Source organism: Halichoerus grypus, chromosome 3 (genome assembly GCF_964656455.1).
Source record: "Halichoerus grypus chromosome 3, mHalGry1.hap1.1, whole genome shotgun sequence".
In the NCBI taxonomy this organism is placed as follows: domain Eukaryota; kingdom Metazoa; phylum Chordata; class Mammalia; order Carnivora; family Phocidae; genus Halichoerus; species Halichoerus grypus.
In genome coordinates, this window is record NC_135714.1 from 88,105,871 (window position 1) to 88,130,932 (window position 25,062).

Here is a 25,062-nt window from a genome sequence, read left to right on the forward strand (position 1 = left end):
GGCTACATGCTGAAATAAACGCTGAGCTTTCACTCTCCGCATAAAGTTTTCCTGCCAGTGGCAGGTTCTGAGAATTTTACTCCCCCGCCTCCCCCTACCCCACCCCCACCCATCCTTCCCGCAGCCTTAAGCCTCCTGCACCTGCAAATTCTGCACTTTGCTCTCCCATCGTCCTCCTGTCTCTGAGTGGAGGAAACGGTCCCTTCTTCCTCTGAATCCCGGTTTATTTATTTTTTTATTTTTTTATGTTTTTAATTTTGAATCCCGGTTTAGATAAAGCAGCAACCCCGTCTTTTTGCTACCGAGGTGGGCGCGGGGACCCTTAGGTAGAGGTGCTGCTGTTGAGGCTGAGTCATGTCGGCGGCCTGTTCATCAGGCACAGTTTATACATCCAAATGACACACGGGTAACACGAGGAAATCCGACAGCCAATCGGAACGCAAGCATCTTTGTGTCAGGGGCAGTAACTGCCGTGCCCAACCCGGAGGAGAGGCGCAACAGGACTTTGGGGTCAAGCTTTCAGATCGCGCGCCCCGCCTACCAGAGGACCGCTTCTGCCACCGGGTGAGCGCGTCCCCGTTTCTGCTCGGGCGTAGCTGATTGGAGGCGGAGGGGGGGGAGAATGCGGTGGGCGCAGCCAATCCGGGACGCCCTCCGCCGCTCTTCTGCCCGCCCTCCGCCTTGCTGCGCAGTTAGCAGGGGGCGTGCGGGGAGCCGGCCCCGCAGTCAGCTCGCTGTCTCCAAGAGTTCGCCGGAGGAAGCTGAGGCTGCGGACGCCGGCGCACAGGCCATGGCTTCCTCCGGGCTGCCAGAGCCCCCCGCCGAGGGCTCGCCCTGGCCTCTGCGCCTGCTGCACGCCCCTCCCGGGCTGCTGCGGCTGGACCCCACCGGCGGCGCGCTGTTGCTGCTCAGCCTCGCGGCGCTGCTCGCCTGGAGCTGGCGGTGGCGGCACCGGGCGCGGGGCATCCCCCCTGGGCCCATGCCCTGGCCCGTAGTGGGCAACTTCGGCTTCGGGCTGCTGCCTCGGTTCCTCCGACGGAAGAGTTGGCTGCACCGCCAGGCGAGGGCCGCAGGAATGGAGCCCTCGGCCCTGAACCCGCAGATGTTCCTGGCCGACCTGGCCCGCGTGTACGGCAACGTCTTCAGCTTCTTCGTCGGCCACTACCTGGTGGTGGTCCTCAACGACTTCCACAGCGTGCGCGAGGCGCTGGTGCAGCAGGCCGAGATCTTTAGCGACCGCCCGCGGGTGCCGCTCGTCTCCCTCGTAACCAAGGAGAAGGGTGAGCCGGAGCCTTGGGGATCGCGGGCCGCGTGAACGCGCGATGCGGCGCCTCCTGCGTCCTTTCCAGCCGGCGCACCTAGCCCACCTGCATCCCGCCCCGAAGTGGGAGGGCGGCGGCGACGCGTCCCTTTAACGGGGCCTTTAAGATCGTATCGAGCTGCTGGATGGGTGACTCGTTAATAGTCCAAGATCACAAGTAGGAAACCCACAGGAAAGTTGAGGAAGGGTAATGGGGACAGGGGTGGGGGTGGGAGACAATGTGTGAAAGCCAGGCTCTACCTTTCCAGGCATATTCTGTCCTTCCCAGAACAAGGCCTCGTTCTCAAGGCTGTGTCTCCAGGGGGACACTTCGGCCGTGTTAGAAGGAGGCAGGGGTATTCTTTACACCTTCTGGGTTCTGAGTGAGAGTTTAAGAAGATATTTTCCATAAGATAAAAAAAGGTCCAGAAAACACATTAGGAGTCTATGGGCAAACCTCTTTTACGGGGTTTATAGCCTCTGATTTCTGGTTCTGGAAATCCAAGTTGGGCAGTTTTGAAGGTTGGGAAATATATTATCCACTACAATAAAAGATCACATTTACCCTTTCCCTAACTCCACCCCCCCTCCCCTTTGTTTATCAGTCTTACTCTATGTCTTACTGGCTGGTATAGATCCTAGACTTTTTTGTCTGAGTTAGATGTTAATTTAATTGCCTTTTCATCAATCAGGTGTGCTGATCAATCAGGAAGCTTTTTCTTACTTCCTCTCCAACTTAGGCTCCCTTTTGGAACCAATTTCTATGCACAATTGCTTTTCCTTTACTGCACTTAACAAAACTGGGGCTGGATAATTTTGTAACTGGATATGGGTCTTCATCACTAGACTGACATCTAGGAGAATGTGGAATGTGGCATAAAGAGATCCAGGCTTTTTAGAATCTCATTAAGCCAGAATTTTGCATCGGGATTTTAAATGAATAGTAATGATGATCATAATGTTTTAAATGTCCCACAGAAAAACAAATGTCACCGTTCATAATTCACCATTTCCCTGCCTTCACACATCGCTGCTGCTTCTATCTAGAATTTTCTTCCTATCTCATGGCTGCCTGGAGAACTGCTGTTTGCTTTTCTTTTCTTTTCTCTCCCTTTTTTTTTTTTTTAAGATTTTATTTATTTGACAGAGAGAGACACAGGGAGAGAACACAAGCAGGGGGAGTGGGGGAGGGAGAAGCAGGTTCCCCGCGGAGCAGGGAGCCCCATGTGGGGCTGGATCCCAGGACCCTGGGACCATGACCTGAGCCGAAGGCAGACGCCCAGTGACTGAGCCACCCAGGCGCCCCTCTTTTCTCTCCCTTTTCATTAAAAAAAAAATTGTGGTGAGATACACATAACATAAAATTTGCCAACTTAACCATTTTTAAGTTGAGTGACATTAAGTCATTCACATTGTTGTGAAACCATTACAACCATCTGCAGAACACTTTTCATCTTGGAAAACTGAAACGTTGTACCCATTAACCAAACATTAAAAAAAACTCCCTCCTTGGGGCACATGGCTGGCTCAGTTGGTAGAGCATTCAACTCAAAATCTTGGCGTGGGGCGCCTGGGTGGCTCGGTCGTTAAGCGTCTGCCTTCGGCTCAGGTCATGATCCCAGGGTCCTGGGATCGAGCCCCGCATCGGGCTCCCTGCTCTGTGGGAAGCCTGTTTCTCCCTCTCCCACTCCCTCTGCTTGTGTTCCCTCTTTCGCTGTGTCTCTGTCAAATAAATAAATAAAATCTTTAAAAAAAAAAAAAAATCTTGGCGTAATGAGTTCAGGCCCCATGTTGGGGGTAGAGATTACTTAAAATTAAACAAAAACAAACAAAATCCCCTCCTTCCTCTCTCTACCCCCTGGCAACCACTGTTCTATTTTCTGCCTCTACAAATGTGACTATTCTAGGTACTTAATATAAGTGGTATACAATATTTGTCCTTTTGTGACTGACATTTCACTTAGCATCATGTTTTAAGGTTCTTCCATGTTATAGCTTGTGTGAGAATTGCCTTTCTTTTTAAGTCTGAATACTACTCTGTTGAATGTCTATAATACATTTTGTTTATCCTTTTGTCCCCTGATGGAACTTGGGTACTAATACCTTATAGCTATTGTGAAAAATGCTTCTAGGAACATGGCACACATCCATTCAAGTCCCTCCTTTCAGTTCTTTTGGGTAAAAACCCAGAAATGGAATTGCTTGATCATATGGCAATTCTCTATTTAATTTTTTGGGTAACTGCCCTACTGTTTTCCATGGTGGCTGCGCCATTTTACATTCCCTGGTGGCAGTGAACAAGGTTCCAATCTGCCCTCATCCTCACCCACACTTGTTATTTTCTGTTTTTTCATACCTGCTTGAATGTCACCTCTTTAAGAATGTGTTCCCTGACCTACTTCTCTACTCCACCAAAGAGAGGTGAGCTACCCTTTCTCCATGATAGCACTGTTTCATTTTAAACTCCGTTCCACTCCCAACCCCTGCCAATCAGCACCTCTTCACTTCCTCCTGCAGATCTGCAGTTCTGCATCCGTCTACTTTTTTCCATCTCCATTGTCAGCACCCTCAATCAGTACCATCATTTTTCATCTGATACTTGAAGCCTCTTAACTAGCCTGCTTGCTTCCACTCTAGTTTTTTATCCACACAGCAACCAGAGGGATCTCTTTTTTTTTAATTTTTTAAGATTTTATTTATTTATTTGATAGAGAGAGGGGACAAAAGCAGAGGGAGTGGGAGAGGGAGAAGCAGGCCTCCTGCTGAGCAGGGAGCCAGATGCGGGGCTCAATCCCAGGACCCTGGGATCATGACCTGAGCTGAAGGCAGACGCTTAACGACTGAGCCACGCAGGTGCCCCAGGGATCTCTTTTTAAAAACCATGAATCAAACAGTGTTGCTCCCCAGCTGAAATCAGTTTTCTCCAACTCCATCCTTGACTGACTGTGCCCTGAACGACCTGGTTCCTGCCTGCCTTTCTGACTTTAGCTCTTTTCATTCTGCCTTTACTTGTACATTTCAACCTGCTCTAGACAAATTAAGCAGATTCCTGCCAAACTTGTGACTGTTTCAGTCTGCTGGGTTTGTTGTCCTTGGACATGGAATAACTTTTCACTTGACTGACTCCTTATCCTCTCTCAGGCCAATTGTCACCTTTGAGTCCTATTTTAGACACTGCACAATATCACAACTTATTTTATCTCATTCATATTTCACTCATTAAACACCTTGAAAATATTTAGGTTACTACCAGCCCCACCTACTAATGGAATATAAACTCTGCGAGGGCTAAGATTTGGTTCATCATGTGAACCACTGTTTCCCCACTTATTGGTACAAGTAGGTATCAAGAAATGAGTGAATATGTGCATAACAAGCATCTGTTGATGCACTTACCACATTATATTGTAAATTTTTTTGCATGTCTTTTCCTTTGGATTTTTTTTTTAAGGTATGAGTTAGATTTTCTTCTTTGAGGTCCTTCTTGGTGGGTTTGTGGTTTGCTCAAAAATCTGTAATAAATAGTTTCTAAGTATTAGTTGGGTCACAACTTATTATTAGGTCCTTTATGTAGGAAAGGACTGGGAACTGGGGGTAACTTGGTGTTTCAGCATCTCAAAACATTCATTCCCCCAGAAGACAGTTAGGATTTTTTAGGTGATACTGCTCTGGTATTCTAATGGATGTGTGTTGGGTCATGTGCTATGAATTGAGAAAAATACTGTGGCTGGTGAAGGTGATTGACAAGAGGAGAAGGAAGAACCATAGGCTACAAAGGAAATGCTTGTGGGGTTAACTTAGAGTAGAGAACAGATCATCTGAATAGGAAAATGTAGATAGCTGAGGAATTTTTTTAATGGAAACTTTTCAAGGGTGAAGAATAAAAGGGGAGAATGTGAGTTTATTTCAAGATGTCCCTCAAAGGATGAAGGACCAGACAAATTCTGAGCAGACTTTATAGATCAAGAAATGGATAGCCTGAAGTTATCAGCCTGAAGAAGAGAAGCCATGGGAGCTAAAGGCTGAGCTCAGCAAGATTTGAGGAGTGCCCCAGCTACCTTTGGCCACTGTTCCCAATGGCAGAATTGTAAAACGTGAAATTGCCTAGGAAACAGATGTGTAGAGTATAGGAGAAAGAGAAATGGTATTAGGAATTAGAAGTCAATAATATTATTTATTACAAGATAATTTTGGAGAACGTTGCTGCTGAAGTTGGCGAGACTAGCAGAGAAGTGAATGTTTCATAAACAGTGATGTGCATGGGCAGGCTTGAAATAGTTGACAACACATTGCCAGAAAGTTCTAGAATGTGGGAGGTTGTTTATTTTGTTTATTATATTTGAATTTTTCCCAAAATCTCATGCTTAGACAAGTTGATGTTCTTTTTAAGCCCATAAAAACTATAGTAAGCTGGATATCCCATAAAGATACTTCACATTAGCCATGGCCATCACACTCATTACTCTATCTGATTCTTTTCCTGAGCAGGAATAGAAAATAAAGTTACAAAGGCAGAGCCAAGGCTACCAAAAGAGTGCTTTACTCCAAGTGTGGTCTATTTCTTCTAAAAGGTTTGTGCACATCACATTTTTATTATAAAATATTTCAAATATGAAGTTCAGAGAGCAATATAAATTCATTTATCTACCACTCAGATTTGCTTCAGATTCATAAACAATACATAGCTTCATTTGGTATGTTTTTAAAAACTTACATATGTTATTTATTTGTTTGTTTGTTTGCCTGAGAGAGTGCTCTCGAGATCGGGGGTGGGGGCGTGGGGGGGGAGAGAGGGAAGAATCTTTTTTTTTTAAATTAATTAATTTATTCTTTTGATGTAGTGTTCCATGATTCATTGTTTGCGTATAACACCCAGTGCTCCATGCAGAACGTGCCCTCTTTAATACCCATCACCAGGCTAACCCATCCCCCCACACCCCTCCCCTCTAGAACCCTCAGTTTCTCAGAGTCTATAGTCTCTCATGGTTCGTCTCCCCCTCTGATTTCCCCCCCTTCATTTTTCCCTTCCTGCTATCGTCTTTTTTTTTTTTTTTTTAACATATAATGCATTATTTGTTTCCGAGGTACAGGTCTGTGATTCATCAGTCTTACACAGTTCACAGCGCTCCCCATAGGAGAGGGAAGAATCTTAAGAAGGCTCCACACCTGGCATGGAGCCATGTGTGGGGCTGGATCTCACAACCCTGAGATCATGACCTGAGCTGAAATCAAGAGTCGGATACTTAATCGACTGAGCCACCCAGGTGCCTCAAATGTATCTTTCCACTTCCGGTTTTTGTTAATTGATTTATCTATTTCCTTGTTGACAGAAATTAGATCCTTTCTAATTTTAAAAGATTGCTAGAGGCTTCGAACAACAGTGAAAGCAAGCTGCAGGGCCATAAAAATGGAAAGTAAAATGGAAATTGGAAGAAGTTTAAAAGTAGGATATAGACCAGTCAGTATTACCTACTTCAAAGGGGAAAAAGATGCAAAATGAAATTAGGAAATGAAGGTAGAAAATGAAAATTCATCTGGGGAATTTAAAAATGAATGAGGAGGGGCGCCTGGGTGGCTCAGTCAGTTAAGCGGCTGCCTTCGGCTCAGATCATGATTCCGGGATCCTGGGATGGAGTCGCGCATCGAGCTCCTTGCTCAGCAGGGAGCCTGCTTCTCCCCTGCCTGCCATTCCCCCTGCTTGTGCTTGCTCTCTGTCTCTGTCTCTCGCTGTGTCAAATAAATAAATAAAATCTTTAAAAAAAATAAAATAAAAATGAATGAGGAAAGCAGGATAACCAAATTTTGTAGTAAGTGCAGTAAAATAGGTATTTGAAATAGTCATGTACTCATATCAAGAAGGCCTGAATTCCCACTAAGAGGAACACTTCTATGTCCCTGTGGAAAGAAAGGACAAATATAATCAGTAGATGGATAGCACCTTCTCTGCTTCAGGAGGAAGAAAATGTATGTGTGATAACTGTAAATCGCATCAAATTTAATGTATTTTAAGTATTTTTACTTTAGTGTATATTCATTACTGTAAAACATAAAACATGGAAAAGGAAAAAAGAATTCCTTTCCATTTTTTTCAAAAAGAATTGAAAATCATCTGTGATCACTGTTATTTTGAGATAGCCATTACGGACATTTTTATGTATTGCCTTTATCTTAGCCTATTTGAGCTGCTTTAACAGAGTACCATAGGCTGGGTGGCTTATAAACAGCAATTTATTTCTTACAGTTCTGGAGGCTGGGAAATGAAAGATCAAGGCCCCAGCAGACTCCGTGTCTTGTGGGGGCCCGCTTCCTAGTTCCCAGATGGCCATGTGTAACCTCACATGGTGGGAGGGGGGCAAGGGAGCTCTCTGGGGCCTCTTTTATAAGGGCACTGATCTCATTCATGAGGGTTCCACCTTCATGACCTAAATCACCTCCCAAAGACCTCACTTCAGATACCACCACATTGGGCATTAGGATTTAACATATGAATTTGGAGGGGACACAAGCATTCAGCCTGTGGCAACCTTCCAGTATTTTTTCTATTTGTACATGTATTTTTTTTTTCTCTTTTAAAACTGTAGATTCAATTAGCCAACATATAGTACATCATTAGTTTCAGGTGTAGTGTGCAGTAATTCATCAGTTGCGTATAACACCCAGTGCTCATCACATTGTACATGTATTTTAAAAAAAAATATTTGCTTCTTTAAAATGGAATCATATTCACACTCTTTAAAATTGTTTTTATCACTTAAATTTTCTGACTATATTTCCATATTATTCTATATTCTCCTGCAAAGCCCATAAGAGCCGTACAACATCTGTTTGTGAGAATGTATCACGGTCAATTTAGCCTATCCTGTGTTTGGTTTGAAGTGGATTTTTGTTTCAACTGTCCACCACCTGTTCCTCTGAAAAGTACTCCCCTTTGAGGAACTCCTTGTCTTCACCACCCTTTGTACCCACTAACTGGTTGGAACATGAGATGTCCTATCTTTATATGAACTCCCCTCTCTGGCCACAGTGATTGGTCAAGGGATAGACCGTGATCAGAGATGACCTGATCAGAATATCTTGCCTCTCTGTATCCGTGGCTAGTCTGTAGGCTGGGCACAGAACTCAAGAATATATTCACAGCATAGTCCGGAAACCTCAAGTGACAAAATAAACTTGAGGCGTTCCAAATTGGTATCACCATGGAATACCTGCCTGAAGCATTTGAATCCTCCTCCAGCATTTTCCGCCTTGGATCTGGCCTTTTCTCTCTGGTGGGGAAAACGGGAGATTCGGAATCCCAAGATCAGGAATCCCTGATGCTTGAAAGAGCTGGTTTGCAGTAGGAAAAAATGAAGCCAGACAGAAAGTAGTGAAAAATAGGTGAGTTGTGTGGCCTTTAGTCTTCTTTGAGCTGATAACACCTAGCTCTTCCTGGGTTTGGTTCCACAGCCTAATGGGCCCTTTTGCCAAACCTACTTAAAGATATATTTTTGTCATTCCGCCCAACAAGAAGAGTCCGGATTTTTGCTTTGGAGCCATTTTTAGGTTTTAGTGTTATTAGCCGCCTCGAAATGAAGCCCTTATATATATCCGTGAATACCATTGCTTTTCAGGGCTAGGAATGGAGAGGTCAACAACTGTCAGATGAGCCTGAACCTCTTTCAGACATTCCCAAGACCTTAAGGCATTCTGGCTCCAAAACATGAGTGTTTTGTGAAGTTTGGAACCTTGAGGCCATTAATTCTGTCCATGCCTCTCATCCTAGCATTCTCAGGCATGGTCACTTTGGTCACCTCTTTTGTCTTGCACTTCATACCTGTCAACTTGTCAGATGTCCCAATCCTCAAATATTAGCCACTTCTGAGAAGGTCCTCTCCATCTCCTTGCCTTATCTAAACCTGATTTCCCTCTAAAGATGATTTAGCCCTTCTTGAAACATCCTCTTTAACTTTGCTCAAGTTATATTTCTAAAATGTGCCTTCATACACCTTTATTTACAAATGCAGCATCCGCTCACGTGTCCTCACTTGTTTTTTTTTCTTTTTCTTTTTTTTAAAGATTTTATTTATTTATCTGACAGAGAGAGGGAGAGAGCACAAGCAGGGGGAGTGGCAGGCAGAGGGAGAAGCAGGCTTCCCGCTGAGCAGGAAGCCCGACGCGGGGCTCGATTCCAGGACCCTGAGATCATGACCTGAGCTGAATGCAGATGCTTAACCGACTGAGCCACCCAGGCGCCCCACATGTCCTCTCTTCTGAGAAGTGCTTCCTTCCCTCAGCTGACATGGTGCTCCTTCCTTTGTCTGCATTACAGCTTCAATACACCTCTGACATACAGCATTCAATCAATACATCCTAACAGTGCAACATTCAATACAGTCCAACATAAAACATTCAATACTGTACACTCCAACTGTGCAACCTCAGTACAGTCCAACATAAACATTCAATACAACATATCCCAACAATGCTGCATTCAATAAATATATTCCAACTCTGCAACTTCAGGACACTCTAACATACAGCATTCAAAACAGTATGTAACTTCAATACAGTCTAACATACAACAGTGTATTTGGATTGTTGGTTGATCTAGTTCTTCAAAACACTAACATCTTAAAAAATGGGAATGTGTCTTTTTAATCTATATGTCCTTAGTAACTGGCACATAGGGGACTCTAAATAAATATTGGAAAAACTGTTAGAAAAGAGGCATTTTACTAGAGAAAATATTTCTAAAATACAAATGCATAGTTGAAAGATTGTAGATGATACAGACTGAGGACCTAATAAAAGAAAAAGTTTCTTGAGAAATAGGACAAAGCAAAGATGTCATATGTGATACCTTAAATTAGATGGCAGTTAAAAGTAGTGTCGGGGTGGGGTGGGAGGGATGGGGTGACTGGGTGATAGACATTGGAGAGGATGTGTGCTATGGTGAGCGGTGTGAATTGTGCAAGACTGTTGAATCACAGATCTGTACCTCTGAAACAAATAATGCAATATATGTTAAGGAAAAAAAAAGAAGAAGAAGATAGCAGGAGGGGAAGAATGAAGGGGGGAAATCGGAGGGGTAGACGAACCATGAGAGACGATGGACTCTGAAAAACAAACTGAGGGTTCTAGAGGGGAGGGGGGTGGGAGGATGGGTTAGCCTGGTGATGGGTATTGAGGAGGGCACGTTCTGCATGGAGCAGTGGGTGTTATGCACAAACAATGAATCATGGAACACTACATCTAAAACTAATGATGTAATGTATGGGGATTAACATAACAATAAAAAAATTAAAAAAAAAAAGTAGTGTCAGATCCTGAAGTTAGGAAAAAGAAGGCGGCCCAACAACACTTAGCGTCTGAATGCTGAACGCAGCAAGACTTGGCCATGGTTAAATGCAGGAAGAGTGACTAAGCTCTGGTTGCCTAGGAAATAGTTTATGGGGCTTTATTGAATAAAGGGAGAGTTCTAGTTTCATTTCCATTTCTTCTCTGTCTTGATAATCACACACCAAACCAGAGGGACTTTTAACAGAAGCACACACGCTGTCCATGGTGAAATGAATCTATAATCCTGTACCACAGTATTTGAAGACAAAAAGTAGACCTAGGACTGGCCAGTGACTTCATAGAGTGGAGGATGACCACTCCTAAGTGTCCACATGGGGCCGGGGTGTACGAGTGGAATGTGAGACAGTTTACCCTGTGGAACCCCAGAAAGTCTCAGGAATTGGAGGTACCAGTGATTACAGGAGTCAGGGATGAGCCACTGAGTTTGAAATGCATATAAAATATAGTTAGACCAGTTCCTTATCACCACACCCACTCCCTCAGAAAACAGAAAGTAGATGCTCTGGACACTCTTGGGTTTTAGTGACCTCTTGCACATGGATGTGGAGTGGGTGGAGTGAGGGCAGAGAGATACGAGCTTGTATCACACAAGATGAAAAGCTGCCTCTAGATAAAGAGAGGACTCTTGAAGAGCTTCACTTTGAGTGAAAGATTGAATTTGACAAGGAACACCCAACAAACCTACCAGTAACAAAAGAAAACAAGGAAATTTTTCTGTCTTGGCTTGGACCCTGGCAGAGAAAAGGTTCTCTCCTACCTCCAATCCCTGCTGCAACCATCCTGCCATTTTAGCACCAAAGCAGCCACAGACTATATGTAAATGAATTACAGTGGCTTACTAACTGGCTGTGTTCTAGTAACCTTTATTTATAAACCCTAAAATTTGAATTCCATATTTTTTGTATATCATGACATATTGTTTTGATTTTTTCCAACCATTTAAAAATACAAAAACTAATCTTTGCTGACTGACCGTATAAAAAGAGGCAGCAGGCTGGATTTGACCTGTGGACTGAAGTTTGCTGATCGTTAATCTAGACTTTAAGTAAATGTGTTAAAAATTTAGGGTGAGGATTCAGTCTGTTTCTCTAATGCAAAAAAAGGCAAGAAAGGAAAGGGAAAAAAGAATAGATACAGTAGGACAAAGTTCAAAATAATATATTGGAAATAAATTAGTAATTGTATTAAATGTAAATGGAATAAATTGGCTAAAAGATTGCTAGAATGGATTTTTTTTGTTAGAATGGATTTTTTAAAAATCCAAATGTATGTTAATTAATTAATTTTTAAAAAGGTTATTTATTTGAGAGAGAACACATACAAGCATGCATGCAGGGGGAGGAGCAGAGGGAGAGAATCCTTAAGCAGACTCCCACTGAGCATGGAGCCCGACGCTGCTGATCTCAGTGACCCATGAGATCACAACCTGAGCCAAAGCCGAGCCGAAACTGACTGAGCCATCCAGGCACCCCCAAAGGTATGTTATTTTAAAAGAGACATACCCTTCCCCAAAAAAGAGACATACCCCAAACATAAAGGTACATTAAAATTCAGAATAAAAGAAAGGAAAATGTTCTATTAAGACAATACTTTAAAAAGAAAAGCTGTTGTTTTCTTTTTTAAAGATTTTATTTATTTATTTCACAGAGAGATAGTGAGAGCAGGAACACAAGCAAGGGGAGTGGGAGAGGGAGAAGCAGGCTTCCTGTGGAGCAGGGAGCCCGATGCAGGGCTGGATCCCAGGACCCTGGGATCATGACCTGAGCCGAAGGCAGACGCTTAACGACTGAGCCACCCAGGCGCCCCAAGCTGGTATCTTTTTGACAACGTATACTTTAAGTCAAACTTCATTGTTAAGAAGTAGTGAATTAAATGATGATAAAGGAAGCTTTTTATTAAACTAGGAAGATACAATAATTTTAAACTTGTGTGTACCTAAGTATATATGTACCTAAGAGCAATGATAGATACATAGATATAAACAGCTATATAGCAAAATAATGTAGCAAAACTTGCAGAACTGCAAAGAGAAGTTGATAAATGTACCGTTGTACTAAAATATTTTAACATAAGTATTTGAATAATTGAGAGAGCAGGAAGATAAAAATTTGCTAAGGGTACAAAAGATTTGATTCCAATATTTATCGGCTTTTTCTATTGGACATATAGAGAACCCTGTATCCAACAACTGATTTAGATAAAAATTCTTCTCAATTTTATTGGAAATTTTATTAAAATTGATCACGTACTAGGCTAAAAAGTAAGCCTCATTCGTGTCAAAAATCAGTATAAGACAAATTAGGTAGCAAAAAAATCATAACAAAAAATTTTAAACAAGATTATAATGAAAATACATGCAAACAGTACTTGTGGACTGTAGCTCATGTGGTACTCAGAAGCAAATGTAGAATCTTAAGTTATTTATTAGGATAAAGGTCTGAAAACTAGTGAGTTAGATGACCAACTTTATATATCTGGAAAATAAAAAAGCATAAAAGAAAAAAAAGGAACATATCATTATAATTTTAGACAAATTCTTCCAGAGAGAAAGAATATACCCTGGCTTATTTTAAGAGGTCAGTATATTCAGACAAGTATATTATGAGAGTGGAAATTTATTGGCCATTTTCACTTATGATTATGAATTTAAAAATATATTGGGGGGGGACGCCTGGGTGGCTCAGATGGCTAAGCGTCTGCCTTCGGCTCAGGTCATGATCCCAGGATCCCACATTGGGCTCCCTCCTCAGTGGAGAGCCTGCTTCTCCCTCTCCCTCTGTCATTCCCTCTGCTTGTGCTCTCTGGCTCTATCTCTCTGTCAAATAAATAAAATCTCTAAAAAAAAAAAAAATATTGGGGGGGGTGCCTGGGTGGCACAGTCGGTTAAGTGTCTGACTCTTGGTTTCAGCTCAGGTTGTGATCTCAGGGTTGTGAGATCCAGCCCTGCGTTGGGCTCCACACTCAGCTCAGAGTCTGCTTTGGATTCTCTCTCCCTTGCCCTCTGCTCCTACCACTCTTGCTCTCTCTCTCTAAAATAAATAAATAAATCTTTAAAAAATATATTAGGAAACCAAATCCAACAATTAAAACCATAAAAACACTATAACCAAAATTGGATTTATTCTTGCATTGCAAGCAGGTTCAATTATCAGAAAGAAGGTTATTTTCAAATCTATAAATTAAATGCAATTCTAGTGAAAATCCCAAAAGTTTTTTGTTGGTAGAACTTGACAAGCTGACTTTAAAGTTTTATAAAAGAGTGAGGAGCCAAGAATAATAATAATAATAATAAAATAATTTTGAAAGAGAAGAAGGAGGGGGGACTCCCTATTAGATGTTAAGACTTACTATGAAGTCTTATTTATATCTTAAAAAGCAACAGTGATCGGGCGCCTGGGTGGCTCAGTCATTATGCGTCTGCCTTCGGCTCAGGTCATGATCCCAGGGTCCTGGGATCCAGCCCCACATCAGGATCCCTGCTCAGCGGGGAGCCTGCTTCTCCCTCTAAGCCTCCTCACTGCTGTGCTCTCTCTCTCTCTCATGCTCTCTCTCACTCTCAAATAAATAAATAAAATTTAAAAAAAAAAGTAACAGTGATTAAGACAATGTGCTTTAAGCACTTCATAGCATAACTTGGCAAGTCTTCTGTACATTGAAGATGTACATTTTTATGACTCATCAATCCACTCTTAGCAATGTCCTCAAAATTCTGAGGAAGTAAAAAAGGTAGAATAAATATATTTTCTAAAAAATCTTTAGAAATTTGCCTCCCATGCATTTTTGCTTTAGCAAAATCAGGGAAGGAAACTAGAAAGAGGAAGAAGTAAAATCCAGGAAATGGGTTCAACACAGGAGAGTTTAAGAAAATTCTTAATAATGCCACACAGAAGTCACCAAACACCTGAACAGAAGATCTGGAAAGGCAGCCATTGCAGATCTGAGCAGATGTGTGGCAGAGTCCAAGGAGAAAAGCCAAGCTGATAGATTGTCTGATTCGTTTGACCACATGGATGTGTGTATTGAAGGACACTTTATGGAGGTATTAAAGATTATGAGAAGATTTAACCACAGAGAAGGGTCTGTATTTACACATCTCGGTGCCCAGCACACAGTCGGCATTCAGAAATATTTGTTAAATACGTGAAGCATGTCCTCAAAAGCAGCAGAAATGAAGTCAATTAAAAATGGGAAAGGAGGACCAGCTGGGACAATAAAGGGCACCATGGAAAATAAGAGGGTGAAATAGGTGATGGGAAACAAGGGATATTTGAAAACAATTTGATATAACATCTCAGAACAACTCTGTTGCGTTTTGGTGATGGGGGATGTATAACATAAGTGAGGATCAAATAAGGTAGAGTTGTGGAGACCTTGAGTTCAGATGTTTTTAAATTAGGGTTGTTGCTAGCAACAGACAATTTAGAGTACCTGCCAGTTATTCGGTTCCAAACTGATAGCCAGGGTTATAATCCAGTTGGGCTGTTGATTTATTCAGTTAATATTTAACAAGCTCCTCCTGCATCCCCAGAATGATGCCAGAAGCTGGGATCTTAATGGTCAGCACAATCCGATAACATCCCTGCCCTCCTTCTATTCCGAATGCTGAGAATGTGGGGATATCCAGCCTGAAGCATTAAAAAATGCTTTAAAAAGCCTGGACTTACTCTTACGAAGCCCAAGATTTGGAAATTTACGCTGACTCTAGAAATTGAAAATCATTGCTTTTCATTTCACCAGCAGTTCCTACCTATCATAATAAGCTTTATCGGGTATGATTTTTGTTATTAGGAACTTATACTATCATGATAATACGACTTTGCTACTCATTCTTCTTGGCTGGTAATCTCTACCTGTAGCTGAATTTTGCACAAGGGATTTGACAAACACAGAACACACCTCATCGTAGGTCCTGCTCAGTAGGGTCAGGCATTGCTCTCCCTCACCTTCTTTTCTCGCGGTCCTTTTGCAGGGATTGTATTCGCACATTACGGTCCTGTCTGGAGACAACAGAGGAAGTTCTCGCATTCAACTCTTCGTCATTTTGGCTTGGGAAAGCTGAGCTTGGAGCCCAAGATTATTGAAGAGTTTAAATATGTGAAGGAGGAAATGCAGAAGCATGGAGAAGACCCCTTCAACCCTTTCCCCATTATCAACAATGCCGTCTCTAACATCATTTGCTCCCTGTGCTTTGGCCAGCGCTTTGACTACACCAATAGTGAGTTTAAGAAAATGCTCAGTCTTATGTCACGAGCCTTAGAAATCTGTCTGAACACCCAGCTCCTCCTGGTCAACATATGCCCCTGGCTTTATTATCTTCCCTTTGGACCATTTAAGGAATTCAGACAAATCGAAAAGGATATTACCACTTTCCTTAAAAAAATCATCAGAGACCATCGAGAGTCTCTGGATGTAGAGAACCCTCAGGACTTCATAGACATGTACCTTCTCCACGTGGAGGAGGAGAGAAAAAATAACAGCAATAGTAGCTTTAATGAAGATTACTTATTTTATATCATTGGTGATCTCTTCATTGCTGGAACTGATACCACAACTAACTCCTTGCTTTGGTGCCTTCTGTATGTGTCACTGAACCCCGACATACAAGGTAATTAACAGATATTTCCTTCATTCAGGCAAAGCCAGATGATTTAAATCAGTATCAGCAACTTGGGCGATCCTGGCTCCTAGCACTAAGCAGTGTCTTCAGGCCAGAAAACAAAGTGGACACACTTGAATCCCACAGGGAGTTGGGAAGGTGTTAACAACGAAACTCCCAAGTTTCTAGACAGTAGGACTAATGTCATACCTTCTTGCCCCTGCTTTAAATCTCTACAGGTCTGATTCTGTGTGAAATGTATGCTAGAGGAAGACTTTTTAGAAAAGAAGGACAATTTAGAGCTAACAGGAGTTACAATGATTATCTGAACCCAGTCATCTTATTTTGAAAATGGAGAACAGAGATCTAGAGAAGTTATGTGACTTTCCCGAGATCACAGAGCTGCTTCCACCATGTCGATACCGATAGGTGGTGTCTGGCAGTTCACAGTGGAAGACGACAGAAGAGGACAATGTATTGCTTTTCTATTGCTCCTATAACAGATCACCACAAACTTAGTGACTTAAATCAACACAAATTTGTTATCTTGAAGGTCCGTGTCTCATTGGGCTAAAATCAAAATGCTGGCAAGGTGGCATTCCTTTCTGGAGGCTCTAGAGGAGGATCCATTTCCAGCTCCCTTGGCTCCTGGCCCCTTTCTTCCATCTTCAAAGCCAAGGATATTGCAGCTCTTCTCACCATTTTCTTTGACTCAAATCTCCCTCTGACACTAAACTGGGAAAAGTTCTTCAGTTTGAAAACCCATGTAATTCATGCACACCCAGAAAATCCAGGGTCATCTCCCCATCTCACAGCCCTTAATCAAATCACACCTGCAGGGTCTTTTTTTTTTTTTTTTAAGATTTTTATTTTTATTTATTTGACAGAGAGAAACACACCGAGAGAGGGAACACAAGCAGGGGGAGTGGAAGAGGGAGAAGCAGGCCTCCTGCTGAGCAGGGAGCCCGATGCGGGGCTCGATCCCAGGACCCCGGGATCATGACCTGAGCTGAAGGCAGACGCTTAACGACTGAGCCACCCAGGCGCCCCACACCTGCAGGGTCTTTTTTTGCCTCATAAAGTAGCATATTCATAGGTTCTGGTGGGTTGGGGTGTGGACATCGCTGAGGGGCCGTTTTCTGTCTGTTATAAATGAGATTATGCTTCCCGCATTAGTTAACTCTTGATGAGTACCAAATTATCCCCAAATTTCGCAGCTTAAAACAACCAGCATTTACTATCTCACAGAGTTTCTGGGGATCAGGAATCCAAGAGCAGCTTCGCCCAGTTGGTCTGGCTTAGGATTTCTCGGGAAGTTGTCGTCAAGATGTTGGCTGGAGCTTCAGCCATCTGCAGACCTGACTGGGACTGAAGGGTCCACTTCTAAGATGGCTTGTCCCCTTGGCTGTTGGCTGCAGGCCTTACCATTTGGACTTTTCCATAAGGCTGCCTGACTTGGCAGCTGCCTTCCCTCAAGATGAGTGACCCAAGAGAGAGCGAGCACCCAGACAGGAGCCACAGTGTTTCTTATGACCCAAGCCCAGAACTGACACGGCATCACTTCTCCTTTATTCTGTTGGTCACACAGACCATCGTGGTACCTGGTGGGAGGGGACTGTACAAGGATGTGAACACTGAGAGGCAGGGATCCCTGGGGGCCACGCTGGCTGCCTCACGTTGTCTGACTGAGAGAGTCAGTCTCCTGTTCCTATGAGAGAATGATCAAGAGGACTCCCTAATTCCAGAATGCTTTCTCCTTTACCCGTCTATCTGTTCTGCTGGCCACTTTCCGAGTCACAAGGTGGTACCGGGTCCCTGGGACCAGCTGCCTCTACTTGGATATGTGACCAGTGCTCCACTTCTCCGAGGCTGAGTCAGGTCTGAACTGTCCGCTTAGCGGTTGTGGGTATGATGTGATGGCAAGTACGCATAGGATGGCAGTCTCAATTCTCCTGCCTTATCTTCTGGTTTACTATTTGTTATTTTTTCCTTTTTTTTTTTTTTTTTTTGTAATAGAAAAGGTTCAGGAAGAAATTGAAAGGGTCATTGGTGCTGACAGAGTCCCCTCCCTCACTGACAAGGCCCAGATGCCCTACACGGAAGCCACCATCATGGAGGTCCAGAGGCTGACGGCAGTGGTGCCGCTTGCCATTCCTCACATGACCTCGGAGAAAACAGGCAAGTCTGGGATCTCTCTCCTTTGAGTGCCCTTGAGGGAAGCCCTGCCCTTAATCCAAAGGAGTTGAAGTGATGGTGTGCTGACCATTCTGAGGGTTTAACACCATGTCGTGGATAATCAAACATCCAGGGAACATTTCGGCCCTCGGTTGTCTATTATTGATGTACTGGCATTCCCGCCTGGCTTGTTTTCTAAATAGCTCTCTGGACTTCAGAGCATGCGCACTTACACTGTCAAGCAAATTCTACCATTTAAGATGGCTATATTGGCAGGAAAAATGCCGGAATTAACAAAGGCACCTCTCTGTCTTCTTGGAAGGTCAGAAGAGCTCGTCTAAATATGAAATTAAGTATTTTAACTGGGAATTACCCTACTTCACCTTTTACAGTTCTACAACTGAAGCACAAATATGACTTGGAAGAGCCCTTCTGATTCCAAGGGCACCTGTTTCAACTTCCCACCTACACGGAGATGTGTCCATTGTGTCATGTCTTTGACACGTAAGCAGCCAGACTCTATGTAAAATCCCTCATAAGAAGGAACTTACCTCCTCTGGAGACAGCCCATGATGTAACAGGCTTAAATATAGTTATGAGACAGTTGTAGGAAGCAATAACTTATAAATGACATTGGATCACTTCATGTTTTCTTCTGTCCAAGTTAGATGCACTGTGTGTGCTGTGTCTTTTGGGCACTGTTTAAAGTGCATATGAACTTGTCAGCTGCTGAGAGCCTGTTGACTTCCCTGTACAGTTGACCCTTGGACAACACAGGGGTGAACATCGTGGGTCCACTTACATGCAGATTTTTCTTAATAAAAACATTGGAAAATTTGGGGGAGATTTGTGACAATTTGAAAAAATTCACAGATGAACTGTGTAGCCTAGAAATACCGAAGAAATTAAGAAAACAGTATACCATGAATGCATAAAATACAGATGTAGATATAATTTATTTTATCAATTACTACCATACAATACAGTTGACTCTTGAACAACATGAATTTGAACCATGTGGGTCCTCCTATGTGCAAATTTTTTACACTACAGTATTGTAAATATATTCTCTCTTAACGATTTTTTTTTAATATCACAAAATTTGTAATTCTTCGGAAAGTTTACCTGGAATGTCCTATGATTTCTGTTTCAGTGTTTTCTCTTAATTGTAATGTTTTTCTGGTTTGATTTAATTAATTAATTCAACATCTGTTAAAGCAAATCCTGTGCCTTATCTCAGGCTGGGTCCTGGGAGCACGTAGAGAGCATGCCAGTTGATAAGGTCTGGCCCCCACCCTCCAGCACCTCAATGTTTAGTCTCCACAAATTAAGTAGCTAGGTATGTAACTAGATTTCTTTTTCAGATAGTGATGTTTAGGGAAAACTATTAGTAAGAACATGTTTAATGACACTGGGTTCTTTTGTTTGTTTGTTTTAGTGCTCCAAGGATATAGTATTCCTAAAGGCACAGTGATACTACCCAACTTGTGGTCAGTACACAGAGACCCAGCCACTTGGGAGAAACCAGATGATTTCTACCCTAATCGATTTCTGGATGATCAAGGACAACTTATTAAAAAAGAAACATTTATTCCTTTTGGGATAGGTCAGTTAAACTTTTATTTTCTTAATGGCATAATTAAAGAGGTAGAGCTAAAAGAATCTTTTATTATTTCATGGTATTGTTTTAAAAATATATCTTTCTTGGGGAGCCTGGGTGGCTCAGTCAGTTAAGCATCCGACTCTTGATTTCGGCTCAGGTCATGATCTCAGGGTTGTGAGATAGAGCCCCACATGGGGCTCTGAGCTCAGTGCAGAGTCTGCTGGAGATTCTCTCTCTCCCTCTCCCCCCGGGCTCATGCTCTCTATCTCTCTAAAATAAATAAATAAATAAAATCTTTAAAAATATTTCTTTCTTAGCAAGCAAATGTAAGAGAAGAGGTAAATAATCAAGATAATACAGCCCCACTATATTCATTTCAGATTTTAAAAACAAAATGAAAGCATTGGTTTTAAATCCTTTAATATGACTAGAAATCTCCCTTTCTGAGCTGCACAAGTGATTATTTGAGTCTCAGGAAACTGTTGGCATTAAGAGCAACTTGTAATCTTTTGCTGGGCTGGTGGCTGAGAGGCTGGGTTCTCCAACTTCACCAGTCCCTCTTTTAGACACCTGGATGAGCACATGTAGGATTCTTTCTATAAAAAAGGAATGCTCCAGAGATTCTCATTTGACTCATTTTCTCTTTGATCTTCCAGGTAAGAGCAAAGGAAAGAGATAAGTAGGTATGGAGGAGACAGAGTAGCCTGGATCTGTCTCTAGTTCCAGTCTAGAATGAGGATAGGTTTTCGTGAGTAGGAGTTAAAATGTGAATTTAGTACGTAAAAATTCTGATCAGCATATTCTTTAGGAAGCCATGAGGTATATGTGGCCATTTTATTTTAAAATTCTCTAGAGGTGCCTAGGTGGCTCAGTCATTAAGCATCTGCCTTTGGCTCAGGTCATGATCCCAGGGTCCTGGGATCGAGTGCCGCATTGGATTCCCTGCTCAGTGGGGAGCCTGTTTCCCCCTCTGCCTTCCACTCTCCCTGCTTGTGCTCTCTCTCTAATAAATAAATAAAATCTTAAAAAAAAAAAACCCACCTCTCTGTATCTTCATTTAAAACACTTAATTGAGATATTTCATATAAAATTGCTCTGATCTCGAGATAGGAAGAGTGGTGGTATTATAATCCCAACTTTCTCTTCTGATCTCATTTTTAGGGAAGCGGGTGTGTATGGGAGAACAACTGGCCAAGATGGAATTATTTCTGATGTTTGTGAGCCTAATGCAGAGTTTCACATTTGCTTTACCCAAGAATTCTAAGAAGCCCATCCTGACTGGAAGATATGGTTTAACTCTAGCCCCACACCCATTTAATATAATCATTTCAAAGAGATAAAGAACACGTCCAAGAAGAGAATGTAAATACATTTCCTCCTCAGCAGATTCTTCCTTCTGCAGTTGACGGCAGACCCAGCAACGCAGTGGCCCCAGGTTAGGTTCAGATGAGAGGGAGACCAGAATGTGGACGGAGCTTGCATCTTGGAAGATTCCTCAGCAGGACACTTCTGTCACTTTAGTGACGCCCGTCAGTGACTTAGAGGATGGGGACCCGAGTGCCGGCTCGGGAAGCAGGAGATCTGGATTTTATCCCCCGTGACTTCCACCAGTGAACATTCCTCCTCATCACTCAGTGCCTCAGTCATTCCATGTGTCAAATGAGTTTAAGAAAACGTGCCTTCTCTCCTCTCTCAGCACTAAGGAAGGTCAAATGCTGCATGTCTTTCCTGACATCACCAAAACACTGTTAAGTACTGAAGAAGCTGAAGGAGGACCCATAAGCTCAAGACCTATGACAGCACGAAAGTGGGGTTCCGACTTGAACACTTTGCCAAAGACGTGGGTTTCAGTCATGACGAGTTAGAGCTTTTCTCTGCACAGATCCTATGTTGGTCTTGGGAGGGGGGAGGCTTGTTCTGTAGCTGTTATCTTTTCGTTTGTGATGTAGTTTTTTACATTTTGTAGACACAGACTCAAGTGCCCTTGTCGGGTACGGAGAGGGGAGCCTGTTGTTTGAGTGTGTATGTCTGCCTTCTGTTCCCACCGCAGCCGCAGTGAGGCTTGGCTGAAGAGGCTTCGTGGCTCCGAGTCCCTCTCTGCTGAGCTGCTTGCAGACGTACAGCTCTGCCTTTCCACTTGAGCCCTGAACCGTGCACTTGGGAATTCTGATACTGGGATTCCTCGGGAAGGATTCAGACTATGGTTCTCTCTCTCTCTCTTGCACGGGCTCCGTATGTCTCTCGCCTTAGTACCTCTCAGAGACACAGAGGCATTCTTAATCTTGTTAAGAGACCCACATCATTCCTTAATAAAGAGGGTCCCTTCAGAAGAGCAGTTCTCAAAAAAGACACTGACCCCTTTCAGGGGGTATTTGGAAATGTGTAAGTGCATCTTTGGTTATCACAACGATGATGGAGCTATTGGCCTTTTGCTGCGTGCGGCCAGGATGCTGTGTCTGAGCAGACCTGTACCCAGAGGAATAATCCTGCCTACTACTCTGCCAGTATTTCCCCCAATGAGGGCATGCTCCGAAGAATGACCAGCCCTCTCCTGGATTCTCCCATAGTGCTCCTGATAGAGAAGTAACCACGATAATAAGATGTGCACCCACAGTGTGGAGCCTTCCCTCCTGCGGGCACCATACTTAGTGCTTGCCTTGTATGCCTATATCATTCTTACAGAAACTCTATTAAGAAGACATTATTTGTAGCTGACAGAGCTGAGCATCAGAGAAGTGAAGGTACCCAGTTAGAAGGTCCCGTTGTTCATTTCAGACCTACCAGTCCTCGTGACTGGAGAGTTCTCTCCTTGCCACTGCCCTGTATTGCTGTCACCTGATCCCAGGGGAGTCTACTGGGCATTTTCAGTGCAGATGGATGAGGTACAGGCAGATCTCTAGGTGCCTTGAGGACTTTTGTCAACTAAAAAAAAAAAACAAAAAACCAAACCAAATAAACTAACTGCCCAGGAATTGTGAGCAAATGGAGTGGTTGTCTAGATTTGTGATGAGATGATGGTGTGTGGTTACACTGTACCTTGAGCAGGACAGTTTGTTCCTCAGCTGGAATTTTATATGTTTTTGCATTGCCCTAATAATTTGGCATTAGCAAGTTTATTACTCCTTAATTTATACATACATTTTCAACATTCCTAACCAAGCAGTTTGTAGCTTACTTGAAAAAAACAAACCTGTGAGATTCTGTTGAAATCAGATGTTCATTAAACTCTTAAATATAATGCCTCAGACTGTAGCACTTTAAAAACATCTTTATATGGTAAATCACTGAAAGGACTGTTAATGCCGTCCTTGTATATGTTGGCATTTTATGATTTTTGTACCTTATGATTTATTTGAAGTGTAAAAATAATAATACTTTGTTTTATATATCTTCCTAATGCCTAATTTTTAATCCTCATCTTTAGCATAATTTTTGGTGCTTTTATTAAACTTTCAGTTTTAACTGAAATAGTATCGTCTGGTTTTTTGTTTCTTGTTTTAACTGCTAAACAAAAATTTTTTTTAAACTACAAGCCGAGTTAGGAAATGGAGGAGGGAGCAGACCTCCAAAGAGAGAGACGGTCACAATGTAACAGAAACATGGCTTTAAACTGGAGGATAATTCTTTTAAAATATCCCCTCAGAGCACAGTTACTCTCAGGACCGTCCCAGCTCAGGTTTCTGATTTTCCACGCCCCAATCCAGCGTTATTTGAGGGAGCGTTATTTGAATCTACATGAGCCCATTTTGGCAAAGTATTGAGTACTCTCTGATGCTGCATGTCTTTCCATTTCTCAGCTCTGGGAGAGGAGTTTGTTAAATACCTCAACCTGTGGATTTTGCCTACAGATGAGCCCCCTGCCGGCTTTTTCCTTGTCCCACTCTTCCTCCTGCTTCCTCATAGCTCAGAGGTCACCTCCTATCTAAAGTGGCCTTTCTGCAGAACTCCCTGCTATGGACTAAATGTTTGTGTCCCCCCTAAATTCTCATATTCAAACCTAATCCTGATGTGATGGTGTTTGGAGTGGGACCTCGAGATGGTGACTAGGTCATGATGGTGGAGCCCTCGTGAAGGGATTAGTGTCCTTACGAAAGAGGCTCCTGAGAGCTCCCTTGCCCCTCCCCCATGTGAGGAGCAACATGAAGACAGCCAACCGAGAGCCAGGAAGTAGGCTCTCAGCAGATCCCGAATCTGCCCTGATTTTGGACTTCCAGCCTCCAGAACTGTAAGAAATACATTTCTGTTACTTATAGGACAGCCAGTCTGGTATTTCGGTTCTAGCAGCCCTCACGACGCTCCCTAATCTCATCACCCAGTTCCTCCAAGCCCTCCTCATTATTTATGGTTACTCCGTTAATTTAAACGGCTCCTACAATCTGCTCCACCTCCTGCCAGTTTAAAACACTTGATGCACAAGTTTTTAATTTTGATGAAGTCCAATGTGTCTATTTTTTCTTTTGTTGCCCGTACCTTTCGTGTCCTATCAAGAAATAGTTGTCATATCCAATGTCACAAAACTTTCCCCGTTTTCTTCTAAGAATGTTAGAGTTTCAGCTTTTTTGTTTAGGTCTTCGATCCATTTTGAGCCGATTTTCGTATGTGGTGTAAGATAAGGTCTAACTTCATTTTTTTGCATGTGGTTACGGTTTCCCCAGCACTGTTTGTTGAAGAGACTATCTTTTCCCTGTCGAATGATCTTGGTACCCTTGTCGAAAATTATTTGACCACATAGATGAGCTTTTTATTTCTGGGTCAATACTATCTTTAAAATAATGAATTACTAGGGGCACCTGGGTGGCTCAGTTGGTTAAGGGTCTAACTTCGACTCAGGTCAAGATCCCAGGGTCCTGGGATTGAGTCCCGCGTCGGGTTCCCTGCTCAGCGGGGAGCCTGCTTCTCTTTCTGCCTGCTGCCCCCCCTGCTTGTGCTCACTCCCTGGCCCCTCAAATAAATTAATAAATTCTTTTTAAAAAATGAGAACAGCTCAAAGGAGGCTGATAACATAAAAATTTAAAAAAAAAAACAAACACATTTTCTCTCTTTTCATAT

At 42.8% G+C, this 25,062-nt stretch overlaps 1 protein-coding gene across 5 annotated transcripts; it reads left to right on the forward strand.

Moving 5' to 3' along the window:
• Positions 1 to 647: 647 nt before the first annotated feature.
• CYP2U1 (cytochrome P450 family 2 subfamily U member 1) lies at positions 648 to 23,481 on the forward strand. Of its 5 annotated transcripts, none has more exons than XR_004925795.2 (5): positions 648 to 1,280; positions 15,609 to 16,244; positions 18,252 to 18,413; positions 18,803 to 19,749; positions 19,849 to 19,981. XR_004925795.2 is itself a non-coding variant. In XM_036119918.2 (5 exons), the coding sequence occupies exons 1-5, from the start codon at positions 791 to 793 to the stop codon at positions 21,351 to 21,353; spliced, it is 1,635 nt and encodes a 544-aa protein (XP_035975811.2). In that variant the 5' UTR covers positions 651 to 790; the 3' UTR covers positions 21,354 to 23,481. The 5 variants fall into 5 exon arrangements, 3 of the variants coding, with proteins under 3 accessions (XP_035975813.2, XP_035975812.2, XP_035975811.2); XR_004925796.2 differs by having other exon boundaries at positions 18,803 to 18,914; positions 19,849 to 19,948; XM_036119918.2 differs by lacking the exon at positions 18,803 to 19,749 and adding an exon at positions 21,175 to 23,481 and having other exon boundaries at positions 651 to 1,280; positions 19,849 to 20,016.
• The last annotated feature ends 1,581 nt before the right edge of the window (positions 23,482 to 25,062 follow it).

Coding starts and splice junctions, on each gene's coding strand:
- CYP2U1 (XM_036119918.2), top strand. CDS start 791: ATGGCTTCCTCCGGGCTGCCAGAGCCCCCCGCCGAGGGCTCGCCCTGG. Junction 16,245..18,251: donor ACTGAACCCCGACATACAAG/GTAATTAACAGA, acceptor TTTTTGTAATAG/AAAAGGTTCAGGAAGAAATT. Junction 20,017..21,174: donor ATTTATTCCTTTTGGGATAG/GTCAGTTAAACT, acceptor TCTCATTTTTAG/GGAAGCGGGTGTGTATGGGA.